The sequence below is a fragment of the Peromyscus eremicus genome, chromosome 22, assembly GCF_949786415.1.
Source record: "Peromyscus eremicus chromosome 22, PerEre_H2_v1, whole genome shotgun sequence".
Lineage (NCBI taxonomy): Eukaryota > Metazoa > Chordata > Mammalia > Rodentia > Cricetidae > Peromyscus > Peromyscus eremicus.
Genome location: NC_081437.1, coordinates 21,265,574 through 21,279,082, shown reverse-complemented (window position 1 = coordinate 21,279,082; position 13,509 = coordinate 21,265,574). Strand labels below are relative to the sequence as shown.

The window sequence follows — 13,509 nt, the reverse complement described above, 5'->3', positions numbered from 1 at the left end:
AGTGTTGGAATTACACGTGTGTGCTATCATGCCGGATTCTAATAAAAGTATTTACAGGTTACAATTCCTTCACTTTTTGGAAGGTGTGTCTTAGGGAAGTTTATGAGCTCTGGCATCCTAGCTATAAATTTTAAATCCTCTTCCTTTCTTACTGGGTTACTCATAGAAACAAATGAGATCCTATGTGTGGTAGCGTATTTAAAACTGTAGAAAGCAGGGGCTGGAGAGATGGCTCAGTGGTTAAGAGCCCTTTTAACCCTGCTTCACAGTTATGAGGGCCAGAGTTCAGATCTTGCACCCATTACACTACAAGTCAGGTGTACCAAGAAACTCTAACCCCAGCTCTCCGGTGAGTAGAGACAGGAGGATGGCTGGGACTTGCTGGCTTCCAACAGTATGAGCTCCAAGTTCAGGGGTGATAAATGGCTTCAAAAGACTAAGTAGACAGTATGGAGGATGCCTGATGCCTTCTTCAGCAGACACATGGGCTAGCACACACGTATGGTACACTCAGATACACAATGAATTCATCATTTAAAAGTGTAGAAATAAAACAAAATGTAGGGCTGGAGAGATGGCTCAGAGGTTAAGAATACCATCTATGCCAGGCGGTGGTGGCGCACGCCTTTAATCCCAGCACTCGGGAGGCAGAGCCAGGCTGATCTCTGTGAGTTCGAGGCCAGTCTGGTCTCCAAAGCGAGTTCCAGGAGAGGCGCAAAGCTACACAGAGAAACCCTGTCTCGAAAAACCAAAAAAAAAAAAAAAAAAAATACCATCTATACTCTTCCAGAGGTCCTGAGTTCAATTCCCAGCAACCATATGGTGGCTCACAGCCATTTATAATGAGATCTGGTGCCCTCTTCTGACCTGCAGGCATACATGGAGGCAGAATGTTGTGTACATAATAAATAAATCTTAAAAAAAATGTAAAGGAAGTAGGAACCACTCCTCTTTATGGTAAGATGTTAGCCAGTTTGGGCAGCAAGGCTTTGCCTTGAGTCTGCACTAGGCACAGGAAGGGAGGGTACCAGGGCCCTGAGGCAGAAGACTCCAGGTAACCTTGACAGGTCCTAAATAACCATTCTGGATGGCCCCCACTGAGAGGGCAGCAAGGTCCAGGTAAAGTTTCTGTTGTGAATCTCAGGGTCAGCTGTCTCCTGTGGACACAGAGAGGTGGGGGGTGTGGAGGAAGCCCTGGGGGGCAGTATGGGTAGGGCATGAGCTGGAGGGCTCCTTGGGTAGAGGAGGGACCCTGGGAGGGCTGTATGGGCTTAGGCCTGTTTTCTTCCAGCCAGTTAGGTGGCAGGTGCTAAGGATACTTCTAGAGCATCTTAGGTGTGTTGTAGGACAGGAATGCTCTTCAGCACAGCCTAGACCCTCTTGTGCTAGCAGAAGGGAAAGATAATTGGAGTCCATGGGAGAGACTCTATATCTTTATCTAAAATTGATTTTTCCCAAGTTACAGGTTTAAGATTTGTTTTCATCTAAAGAAATATTTTAAAGTGAACAAAAGGAAAATTTAATTTACCACATTCAGAGTGCCAGTTTCCTGTTCTTTAAAATATATTTGTTTACTGAAATCTCTCTCTCTCCCTCTCCCTCCCTCCCTCCCTCTGTGTGTGTGTGTGTGTGTGTGTGTGTGTGTGTGTGTGTGTGTGTGAGTGAGAATATTTTTATAAATTGCAGGTATTAAAAGAGCCAAAAGAGAAAAACATTTAGAAATTGGAAGTATATTCCTAATACTGCTGTTTCCAATTTTAAAAATTATAATTTCAAAAATAAAAATAAGGGAAAGGAAAAAAATCCAAATGTCCTTTAACTGTATGAGTGGAAATTGCCTTTTACATTTAATTAGAGAGCAATGGTGATATTAAAAAAAGATATCCTTGTGACAGTGGGAAAATAAAAAGATTTCCACCGATAATTTAGATTCTGCTGAGGAATAGAAAAGTAAAACGAAATAAAAACATCTGATGCTGTATTGCTCACACATAAAAATGAAGTCATTACCAAACATTCCTCTTTTGTAAATGGAGGTGGATGGAGGTGGCGGTGGGCGTTCCTACCGCGGATGTGGAAATGGCCTTGAGTGGCCCCAGTGTCTAAGGCCTGTTCTCCCTTTCCCTCCTGGATAGGTCCAAGACCACCCTGCGCCGCAGCTGGAGCAGTACGGCCGCGGCAGGTGGCCTAGAGGGGACCGCGAAGCTGCACGAGGGATCTCAGGTCCTGCTCACGAGCTCCAACGAGATGGCCACCGTTAGGTACGTGGGCCCCACGGACTTTGCCTCAGGCATCTGGCTTGGACTGGAGCTCCGAAGTGCCAAGGGGAAAAATGATGGCGCCGTGGGGGACAAGCGCTATTTTACCTGTAAGCCAAACTATGGAGTGCTGGTTAGACCAAGCAGAGTGACCTACCGAGGGATTAATGGGTCAAAGCTCGTGGATGAGAGTTGCTAAGTGTCTTAAGGCACGAAGTGAGCTCCTCCGGATATGTATATGTGCTAGGTGTAAAATAGGGTCTATGACAAAGGGTTTACTTTATTTAGATATTATATATAAAAGCTGAAAATACAATAATCTTCATTAAAAAAAAAAACTCCAAAGGAACACACATTTGAACTTTGAAGGTCATGGTTCTTTTGCAAATTTCAAAATAAGCACTTTGAAAAACTAGGTCCCAAGAAAATTCTGGAACTTAAAAAAAAAAAAAAGAATGTGCTATTAAGCGATGTGTGACGGTGACTTCGCCACTCGGCTTCATTTTTGCACATGGTGTCACCGTCTTCACAGAGGTGAAAGTGTTCACCAGCTTCATGATGCTCACGTGATCTGTTTCCTGTCCAAGTGTTCTGGAATGTTCCTTTCTGTCTGGGGTTTGTTACTCAAAAGTACCTAGAGAGCAATTGCTACACAACAGGTGTATCTTTTACGTTTGCTAAACGCACGTGCCCTTTCCGGAAAAGGCTCCTGTGAGCCGTTAGAACGTGGGCGGAGAGTGGGCTTTGCCAGTGTCTGGCTCCACCTGGCACCCACTGCCAACCACGGAGATGGAATTCCTTTCACCAGAACTAACTAGTTGGTTAACAGAGCTGAGAGTGAGCGTGGGTCTCCCGACTCCACGCACGCCTCTGCACACAGCGCTCTCAGGTTTCCCCTCTGCTGCTGGACGGCCCCATCTGCACGCACCACAAGAGGCTCGCAGTTGAGTTTATGACCTCAAGGCAGAATTTTTTGCACACTTGTTTAACATTGTATGTTCCTGACACATGCACAGCACTTTTGAAACATGATGCACTTTTCTTCTCTTTATTTTTTTTTTTTTTTGAGACTTTGCCATCATTTCCTCCTGGGATATGAAAAACATCAAAGAAGTATTTCACAGAAGAAAGTAAATTAAAATGCGTTAGGTGGGGTGTGTTGTCCGTTTGGATGTTCATGGTGTCTGGGCTTGGGGTGGGGTGGGGTTGCCTGTGGCTGCTGAGCTGTGCCTGTTCCACAGCTGCAGAGCTGCTCTGATGCACTCATTGTCTTGGGCACATGTTAAACTAAGCTTCACAATAGAGATGCAATAACGTCACATTCGTCTTGTGGATATGTATTGAAGTTTCTGTCCTGTTCTGTATAAACCTTCATCCTCTATTGTAAATACTTAGACTTGAAACTACCACACAAATATTGGAACAGTTTGCTTTATGAAATTAAAAGTATCCTTCAGGATGGAACTTGCTTTGTGCTTAGAAATATACTCTGCTGAACTATTTTGCAATATGCTATCTTAAAAATCTAACTCCGGTCACTTGGTTGCCTTTTTTTCCTTTTTTTTAAAGTGTGGTATTTCAAACAGAGTTATTTTCCTGAAATATATTTGCAAACTCAAGCTGCTTTATAATCAAGGAATATTTTTATTGATTGAAGAAAATGACTGCTACAATTCAAAAGTGAACTTATTTTATTATATAGATGATTTCTTAAAAATCTATTTATACCGTAATAAAAAATCCACAACAAGAGCGAGCCTGGGAATCTGTAGTTCTTCCTGTTCTATACTAAACACTGTTAGAGAAGCAGTGTCCACACTGAACTTATTTTTGAGGTCAAAAGCTAGTTGTTCTTTTCATATTTAGACGGGGATTATTAAATCCACGTAGTGTATGTGCTTATGTATGCTACATGCGCAAGTTAGGTGTTTTTGTGTGTGTGTTTCGCTTATTAAATATCATGCAGATTCACTTCTTGAACACTAATAAAAAAGGAAGATGCTGGACTGGTGTTGTGTCATTTACCCTATCTGCCACTCTCCTCGGTGTCCTGGGGTCCGTGTGCTCTGAGCTCCACCCCCATCATAACGGATGGCTAAGGTTTGCCCTGTCCTTATAATAAAGAGTCTTAAAGGTCTTTGATGCAGCACTTTATTTCTTGAGATTTCCATGCATGTGTGCGATGTATTTTGATCATATCTGTCCACTCCCCACTTGCAGCTCCTCTCAATATCCCCCATGTCCCTCTCACCACGTCATGCCCTCTGTTCATGTGTTTATTGATCTGTGTATTTATTTTGAACAACTCACTAATTCTAATCAGCACTGCCCATACGTGCATGGGTATAGGGCCATTTACTAGAACATGGACAACCTCTCCAGAACCACCCTCTTGAAAACTGACTGACTCTTCCTCCCCTTTAGCCGTCAACTGCCAATAGTTCCTCAGCGGGGGTGGGGGGTGGGGGTGGGGGCGTGGGGGGCGTGGCTTGAGCCCCTCCCTCGCGTGTGCTGGCTCCATCTGGTACAGGCAGCGCAGCTGATGTGAGTTCCTGAGTGCACTGGTACTGCCACGTCCAGAAGTTTCACGCTTTTTACTCACCAAGAAAAAATGGGATCTTAGCCACCCTTCTTTAGATACTCGAGGAGTTACTAAGAACGTGATTCTACAGCTTGGTAAAGTCGCTTTCCTTCCCTTCATGGGGCCTGCGGCTCCTTGGTGTACCCAGAGCAGGATGGAACAATTTGCGTTTTGGTTAAAAAGCTCTATCCTACCCCACTCCCCAGAGTGTTGTGTTGTATTTCAGAGTAATTTGGGGAGGGGTGATTTTAACTGTTCAAAATTTTCTTTCTTTTTTTATTTTTTCCCCCCAAAATTTTCAAATTCAAGGGATTCCTTTATAGGTGAAACTGGATTGAGACAGTGGGATCTTGGTGAGAATTCTCTACCCTCTTCCCCAGAGTGCCTCATGCCTGTCACGCCCCCCCACTTCTCATACCCCCCACCTGTCATGCCCCCCACTTCTCATACCTCCCCTCCTGTCATGTCCCCCACTTCTTATACCCCCCACCTGTTATACTCCCCCCACTTCTCATACCCCCCACCTGTCACCCCCCCACTTCTCATACCCCCTACCTATCACGCCCCCCCACTTCTCATACCCCCACCTGTCACGCTCCCCCACTTCTCATACCCCCCCGCCTGTCATGCCCCCCACTTCTTATACCCCCACCTGTCATGCTCCCCCCCACTTCTCATACCCCCACCTGTCACGCCCCCCCACTTCTCATACCCCCCCACCTGTCACGTTCCCCACAAGTCTCACACCCCATGTTGCTTCACTTTTCTCTGAAAGACATGAAAGACCTTCTGCTTGTTTCTCATTTCCTGCACTGGATGGAGGGCTGGATTTTGATTGCTCTATTCACCACTCTGTCCTCACCCCTAGACCAATCCTTGGCACCTGCCTGCTGCTCAGCAATGCCCAGTGAACAAACAGAGGCTCCAAAGGCTTAAATACCTAGAGGAGACACTGAGAGATTAGGTCCTGGGACAGGTTCATTTTACCAGCTACATGCGGGAAGAGGACAAGGAAGGTTCATTTGTACCATCCCAGCTCAGCCCCATGTCTCAGTTACTTTGCTGCTGCTGTGATAAAACACCATGACCGAGGCGGCTTCCAGAGTGAAGAGTGTATTTGGGCGTGTAGCTTCAGAAATGACAAGAGTCAGTCACCATTGTGGTGGGGAGGCATGCAGGCAGGAACAGGAAGCCAGAAGCTCTTCAGCAGCGAGCTTGAAGCAGAGAGAGCAAACTGGCAGCTAGGTGAGACCTTAAGCTCAAAGCCCACCTCCTCCACACTTCTAACTAGGTGGGAGTTCCTAAACCTCCCCAAACAATACCACTCTGGGGGCCAAATGTTCAAACACATGAGCCTGGGGGGGGGCATTCAAACCATTCACACCCTGGGAGAGTGAGAAGGAAGGAATGGAAAGATGCTGAGGGGTAGGCAGAGAGGAGGAAGGGGAGAAGACAGACAGGGCCACTGAGACACCACCTGTCTGTGGTGTGACCGTAGTTCGGATCATGGTACTGTGTGGTTCTCATGGAGAGAGAGCTAACTGTACCCCATGAAAGTGTGCACAACATTGATCTCTAGTGCTAAATAGTTTCATTTTAGAGCTTGAGTTGGAGGCTGTTTAGAATTCATGCTAATAGTACTTAAATTTCATTGATCAATGGCTAGAAACATACTATATTAGAATCATTTTAACTGAGGAACATTATTGAGTAATTTTAACTATTGGCTGGATATTTGTTACCTAAATGATTGACACAGAGACATATAATATCTATATCTATATATCTATATTTCTATATATCACAACATTGCAAGCCAGTAGGAAATTTTAAAAATAAATTATGTCCTTTGATTCACTATATTTACTTGTAATAAAAGCACACTTGTTAATAAAAAGTCATATTGTCACCTATGTTTTTAATTAAGGTCTTTTGATCTACCAGTCAGTCCTCATTTACAGTGTAAGAAGCTTGACTGTGCAAAAGACATTTGTAGTAGACTATTTTAAGGTGCGTTACTTTTGTTTATCTTGCATTTGTTTAATTCTGTGAAGCTGTGTTACTGTGATTGTGTAAAACACCTGTGGGTCTAATAAAGAACTGGCCAATAGCAAGGCAGGAGAAAGGATAGGCGGGGCTGGCAGTCAGAGAGAATATATAGAAGGAGAAAACTGGGAGGAGGGATGGAGAAGGAGCCAGAGAAGGAGGAGGACTCCAGGCACCAGCCACCCAGCTACATGGCCAGCCACGGAGTAAGACACAAATAAAGGTATTTAGGAATGGAAAGGGAAAAGCCTGGAGGCAAAAGATGGGTTAATTTAGGTTACGAAAAGCTGGCTAGAAACTAAGCCAAGCTAAGGCCAGGCGTTCATAATTAAGAATACGCCTCCATGTGTGATTTATTTGGGAGCTGGGTGGCGCCCCTTCCTCCCAAAAAAGCAAAAACCTCTAACGACAGACATTTCTAAGGAGGCTCATGATGGGGTCGACCAAGCTATGCTTATAGGATGTGTCAAGATTCCACTACAGTGTGATATGGTGCCTTTACCTAGGCAAAAAAAAGAAAAAAAAAAGAAATTTTTTTTCTATTCACATTTTTGTGAATGCTCTGTACCAGAGGGAGAAGAGTGTGTATAGGGAGATTAAAGTAGATGGGCCTGTGTTTCTGCCATTAATGTGGTTTCATTATGTTCGATGGAAATAAAACTCTGTTTTATAGCTCTCTCTCAGGGAGAAGTACCAAGGGTGGGGGATTTCCCCCTTCCTTCTTCTTCACTGTCTTCTTGAGTAGAATTTTCATAATGATAAATCAGTGGTGAGTCCCATCACCTGCTTTACCATACTTTTCCAAGAGGAAAGTGTGTAGTCATGGTGTGCTGAGGAGGATCCGGGAGTGTGTAAGATGTTTTGAGTGTTTGAGGCTATTAACTTAAATATAATCTGTTCTTAGCGGTCTCCAGTATTGAAGAAATGCTCATACATCTGGCTTAAGTTCAGCTGTAGAGTCCTGGGGGATCCCATAGATAATGTCTCACATAGATAATTGCATGCATGTGTAGCCTGATGGGTAATCTCATGTATTAGTGTCTCAGATAATTGCACGCATGTGTAGCCTGATGGATCAAACTCAGGATGAGTTTGATCTTGAAGATTGGGTGAGTTGTTGATTGTTTGAACCAGATCAATGAGATCAAATAGAGACTCTCAGAAGTCTGCCTGCCCGGTGCTGAATTTGAACTTTAGGCATTTATAAAGTTTTGGGAGTTTGAATGTCTGATGCAACGTGTCCCCACCGTCAGTCTGAAGGAAGTCAAGCCCTGTCTGTTAAGCCCCATAGGACTCTCTGCAGCTTCGCCCAGAGCACTTGCCTCACTGAAGAGTGAGCTGATAATTATTTTTCACATAACACCTGAAATCAGACTGACGTGAAACTGAATCATGTTAACATTATACGCACAGCTTCAAGCTGTTCCTCTCCTGCCCCTGCCGAGGTCCATCTTAAAACCCAGTCAAAGCCGGGCGGTGGTGGCGCACGCCTTTAATCCCAGCACTCGGGAGGCAGAGCCAGGCGGATCTCTGTGAGTTCGAGGCCAGCCTGGTCTCCAAAGCGAGTTCCAGGAAAGGCGCAAAGCTACACAGGGAAACCCTGTCTCGAAAAACCAAAAAAAAAAACCCAGTCAACAGTGTCAATGACGTTGGCTGTTTCTGACAGTCCTTGGGAAGGATAAGAGCCACTGTCCTCTTCTGTGGGGAAAACGTCCCCCCACCCCCAGGGGATTTTAGAGTGAGTTTTGATAGTCTTGGCAAGTCTCAGATTGAGAGTGGGCGGAGCAGCCTCGCTCAGTGTGTGTGGTGGAGTGTCCAGAGTGGCAGGGCACTGTCGACACACGAGGCACTGTGCTGGTCAAAGTGGGTCTCTCATGATCCCAGCAGGCTATCCATATTAGTAAAAATACTGGAGTGTCCCCCACCCCCCCCACCCCCCCCCCCGGTGCTCTTCTCTCTGTCTCGAAGGGAATGGAGTTTAGGGAATTAAGGACTTGCCCGAGAGTCTCGTGATCTCACTCCATGCACCTTGTTGTGACAAGGGAAAATCCTTTGTCATGTTCAGCCTCATTTATCGCCGTCGCCAACTGCTTATCGGCATGTACATGAGGAAAAAGAATTTCTGTGTTTAAAATGACTTCTTTGGGGGTCTTGGAAATACTATGTAAATAATACTTTGAATATAAAGAGAAAGAGATTTTGATTTTTTTAAAAACCAAGTATCAGGTATGCAAGCTGTAGGAAAATTACCTATAGTTTTCCTCTTTCTACCTTTGTGGGATGTTGAGTTGGCTGTTCTTCGGAGTTTTCATTCCCAGATATGCCATAAAAGAACATCATTGAAAACAGGCAATTGGCTATCAGTCTGAAAGGAGGGACTCTCCAGTCCTAGGGTAATTAGGAAGACTCCTCAATGCATTCCCTATCATCGTGGCACTCGAACAACACTTGGTGAGGAATGCCAGAATTCAGACACCTCCCTGTGGAAACATCTGGCCCACACTGGGCTTTGCCGCCTCTCTGAGGATGGGCACTAAGAAAAGCAAATTGGCCACTGCCAGTACATCAGGGATCTTACCACCATTCCAGCTTCTGAGAGATAAGTTTTAGGATTTCTCTTTGGGAAATCAGGCTCTGGTTGCAGCAAATATCAGAGGTGTGAGTGAAGTCCTGCTGAAGGCATGTGGTCATCAGATATGGCTAATAGTCCTTTCCACTACGCAGCTTGTCAGGAAGCCATCCGGACCCACTTCATTTTTGCTAATGGTTTTATGATTTTGACTAGGAAGGGGAAATGTGAGTGGAGGCTGACCCTCTTGGTCTGCTTCTCTGTGAAGGTTCATATAATTAGTCTCACTAGGATTGAGCCCTGAATTCATTATCTTTGGCACTAAATGAGTTATTAGGGTATAGGATACACAGCTATACTCTGCAGATTATGGGCTGGCCGTTAGGTTTACCTGACCAAGCCCATCGGAGATCACAATTCAGAGTTGAACGGATCCCTTGAGACTGAACCCTTCATTTTTTTTCCCACGGGGCTCTCCCCCTTTTCTTCTTTGAGATGGCGTCTCTGTGTAGTTCAGGCTAGCCTTGAACTCATGGTCTTCCTGTCTCAGGCTCCTAAGTGCTGGGATTACAGGTTTGTGTCACTATATCTGGACTCCTTAATTTTTACAAGAAACTTCCCGTCCCTTGCCTGAGTCACCCAGGTGGGTGATTGCTGTCTAACACAGTCCCTAAACTCTTGTTCAGATTGCTCAGGGTTTGTAAAGCCATGGATGAGTGCTAACCCATTCCACCCAACACAGTCAGCTGAAACTTTTATCGACTTGATGTTGTTTTTGCTCTTTTGGGGGCCCACCACCCAGCTCCCAAATAAATCACACAGTAAGGCTTATTTTTTAATTATGAATGCCTGGCCTTAGTGTAGCTTGTTTGTTGCCAGCTTTTTTTTTTTTTTTTTTTTTAACTTCAAATTAACGTGTCTATCTTTTGCCTCTGGGCTTTTCCCTTTCTCTATTTTTTGCATACCTTTATCTCTTACTGTGGCTGGCCCCTAGCATCCTCCTCTCCTTGTTCTGGCTCCTTTTTCTTTTCCTCCCTGATTTCTCCTTGTATGTATTCTGCCTGCCAGCCCCTCCTATCCTTTCTCCTGCCTCGCTGTTGGCCGTTCAGCTCTTTATTAGACCATCGGGTGTTTTAGACAGGCACAGTAACACAGCTTCACAGAGTTCAATGCAACAGAAACAAAAGTAACACACCTTAAAATAGTCTTCTTCAACAACTTGATGTTCCTCCCAGTTGGCAAATGGCTTCCCTTCAGTGTGAATAGTCTACACCTGACGGTGTGGTTGCTCAGCGTGAAGAAGGTGAGTTGAATAAGAACTCACCTTTTAACTGACCCCAGCTGGCAGAGGAACACTGCATGATAGGTGACTGTGGGTGAGTGTTTTCAGGGAGGCCTTAGGCCTCTGTCGATGGATGGCGTGACGGGGGAGCGTGCAGGAGTGTCCAACAAGGACAAGAAGAATTGGACTTGGGAAGGAACTGGAAACAGGCGTTGGTTGTCATTCTCTGAGCACAGCGTGGCAAAACCATCGTCACAAGTGAGGGCAGTGCACTTGTTTGATGTGTGTTGTGCTGTAGAGAGAGCAGGGTGTCTTTAGTCTTCTGTCCTACTTCACGGGACTTTCATTCTATACCCCCCCCCCCAATTTTACATCGGCATTCTGCTCCTGTCTGACGGAATTCCGAGTGTTTCCGGCTTAGCTAGAGTTTGTATTCAAGGATGCACTAGAAATTAAATATACCTGCTTCAGGGTACCGAGTGAAAATAGAATCTTAATAACCGCCTTCCTGTCGTCGTCTCTCAGGCATCCTCTTTTATTTCAGGGCATCATGTCAAGGGATTCAGGAACACTGGCGTGTGTCTGTGTGTGCACAACATGGGGGACCATCTGCTGCTGTGAAGTATCTAAGTCAAATTGTGGTTCTCTAGGGACTCATTAAAAAAAAAGTTAGTTAAAGACAGATTGACAACACTTCACACAGCTTTGGAAATCTTGTCTTGGAAAGCCGGGACGTGGAGCAGCCTAGATTTACATACATGTTGTTTTAGGGCTGCGTAGCTCAGGGGGGATTTTTAATCCTGCTGTATTACTGGAGAAAACCTCTCAAAATAGCCCAGCCATTGAATTGCTTACAGGTGCGCCCTGTGGATTTGGATGGAAAAGCCTCACATTTTAAAAGAATAAAATGGTTCTGCAATTATGTGATACTTTACTGTCTTAGGGTTCACGAAATATTATATGGAAATGACTTTTAAAAGATTGCCTTAAATTGATGAAATGGCTTCTTCTCTGTGGTGCTTATCACCACATTGGGGACTTTAGAGTCTCTACAGCTTAAAAAAGGTCTACAATGTTCTTTTGAGCCAAAAAGGAGCTGGTCAAGATGGTATTCTTGTGGCTGTCAATAGATAAGTGGTAGATAAAGGGAAACCATGCCACAGTGGGAAAGCCAGGAGTACTGAGTGTGGGTAGCGCAACCAACCCCACCACATCTGGGGGACAAGATGGGTTGCTTGTGATTTCACAGCTCATGATTTCCCCCAGAGGTAGCAGGGTAGGAGCCGTATTGTCTTTCTGTGCATGGAGGTGCCACCAAGTCGATTTAACTGCAGATGGCCAGGACTCAGACATCACTTAGTGCAAGAGAGTCTAGTCCTGTCTGTGAAGCGGAATGTACTGCTAGAGAAAGGTTGTTTCAACTCTTCTGATTTGCTGTAATCTAGAGGTGTCCCATATTAACAAACTGGTCATTCCTCACAAATTGCCTGTTCTACAGCTGAACAGCCATGACCTTTTAGGTTCCTTCTTTATAGAATGGAGTACAAATAATTATACTAGCTTATGGTTTACTTAGCATGCCTCCTGCAAACCTTAATTGGGCTTCATAGTTCACATCCTGAGTGGAATTTGCTATCATGGTTAATAAACACATTGAGGTCCAGTATCTGTATAATTTGCCGTAGCCATAAGGCTGGCACAATATTTAGTGGAGAGTAATCCAGATTCATGGCACCTAGGGGTTACACCAACTTGAATGAAACATCTTGATGTCATCGTAGCTCGGTGTGGAGTTGTTTATTGACTTATCCATGTACACAGGCTTGAAGATTTTGACCATTATTTACATGAACATCGATACCAATAAAGACAATTAGAGAAGAGCAAGAAACCCTTATCAGTGAGAGTAAGGCACAACCTGAATCTGTAGTTTTTCAGAATGGCAAGGGGCAAGATTTCCCGCCCCTCGTTAATAACAAAGTTAGCTCTTGAGCCACGGGCACACTGCCTGCTTGGTTGGTTAGTGACATTACAGATCGAAAATGGAGCTGTTTTCTCAGTTACTGACCGGCATCAGCCTTCAGGACAGTGTTTCTCAGTGAGATTCTGGAACCCCTTTGGGTGGTTTGTGCGCTGGAACAAGGCTTTTTGACTGTATGACTATTTTTGCATCAAAACTTGAGCCAAGGCTGGCACAAACCGAAACTTTGCTGGTAACGTTTATTTTTCAAAACTGTTATCCACACAGTTGCACACCTGTCTTCCAGCTTCAGGGACATCTGATGGGAAATGTTTGGGGGCAGTTATGGAAAGTAGCCCCTGGAGTTACCAGTGAATCCTTAGATGTTCAGAACCAATTCAAGGGCCAGGTAACTGAAACTGGTTAAGGAAACTGGAAAGTTGTCTGGCATTGGCATAGAACACAATGGCTCTCCTACACTCAGAGTGACAACTTTTGAAGTAGATAAAATGGAGAAGGTAGGAAGAAAGACACACCACACACACACACACACACACACACACACACACACACACACACACACAGTCCTTATGCTTGGGAATGCTTCATACCCATCAAGTAACAACTGTTTTCCCCCCAAGAGATGCTTTGTCACAGCTCCCATCAGGAACAAACTGGACATGAGACTACAGAACTGGAGGGAAGGGAAATGAAAACATACAGATAAACTCGGTATTGCATAAGCATGTGTATAAAATTTAATGGGTTCCCGATTCCATTTCATAGAAATAAATGTCCTCTGTGAAAACCAGG

At 44.7% G+C, this 13,509-nt stretch overlaps 1 protein-coding gene across 1 annotated transcript in view; it reads left to right on the top strand.

Annotated features, from left to right (window-relative positions):
- Positions 1–4,012, top strand: part of Clip4 (CAP-Gly domain containing linker protein family member 4) — a 78,021-nt gene extending 74,009 nt beyond the window's left edge. The window contains exon 16 of the mRNA XM_059248697.1: positions 2,136–4,012. Coding sequence (XP_059104680.1) covers positions 2,136–2,457 — 322 coding nt within the window. The 3' untranslated portion in view covers positions 2,458–4,012. The remainder of the gene's footprint in view (positions 1–2,135) is intronic.
- The last annotated feature ends 9,497 nt before the right edge of the window (positions 4,013–13,509 follow it).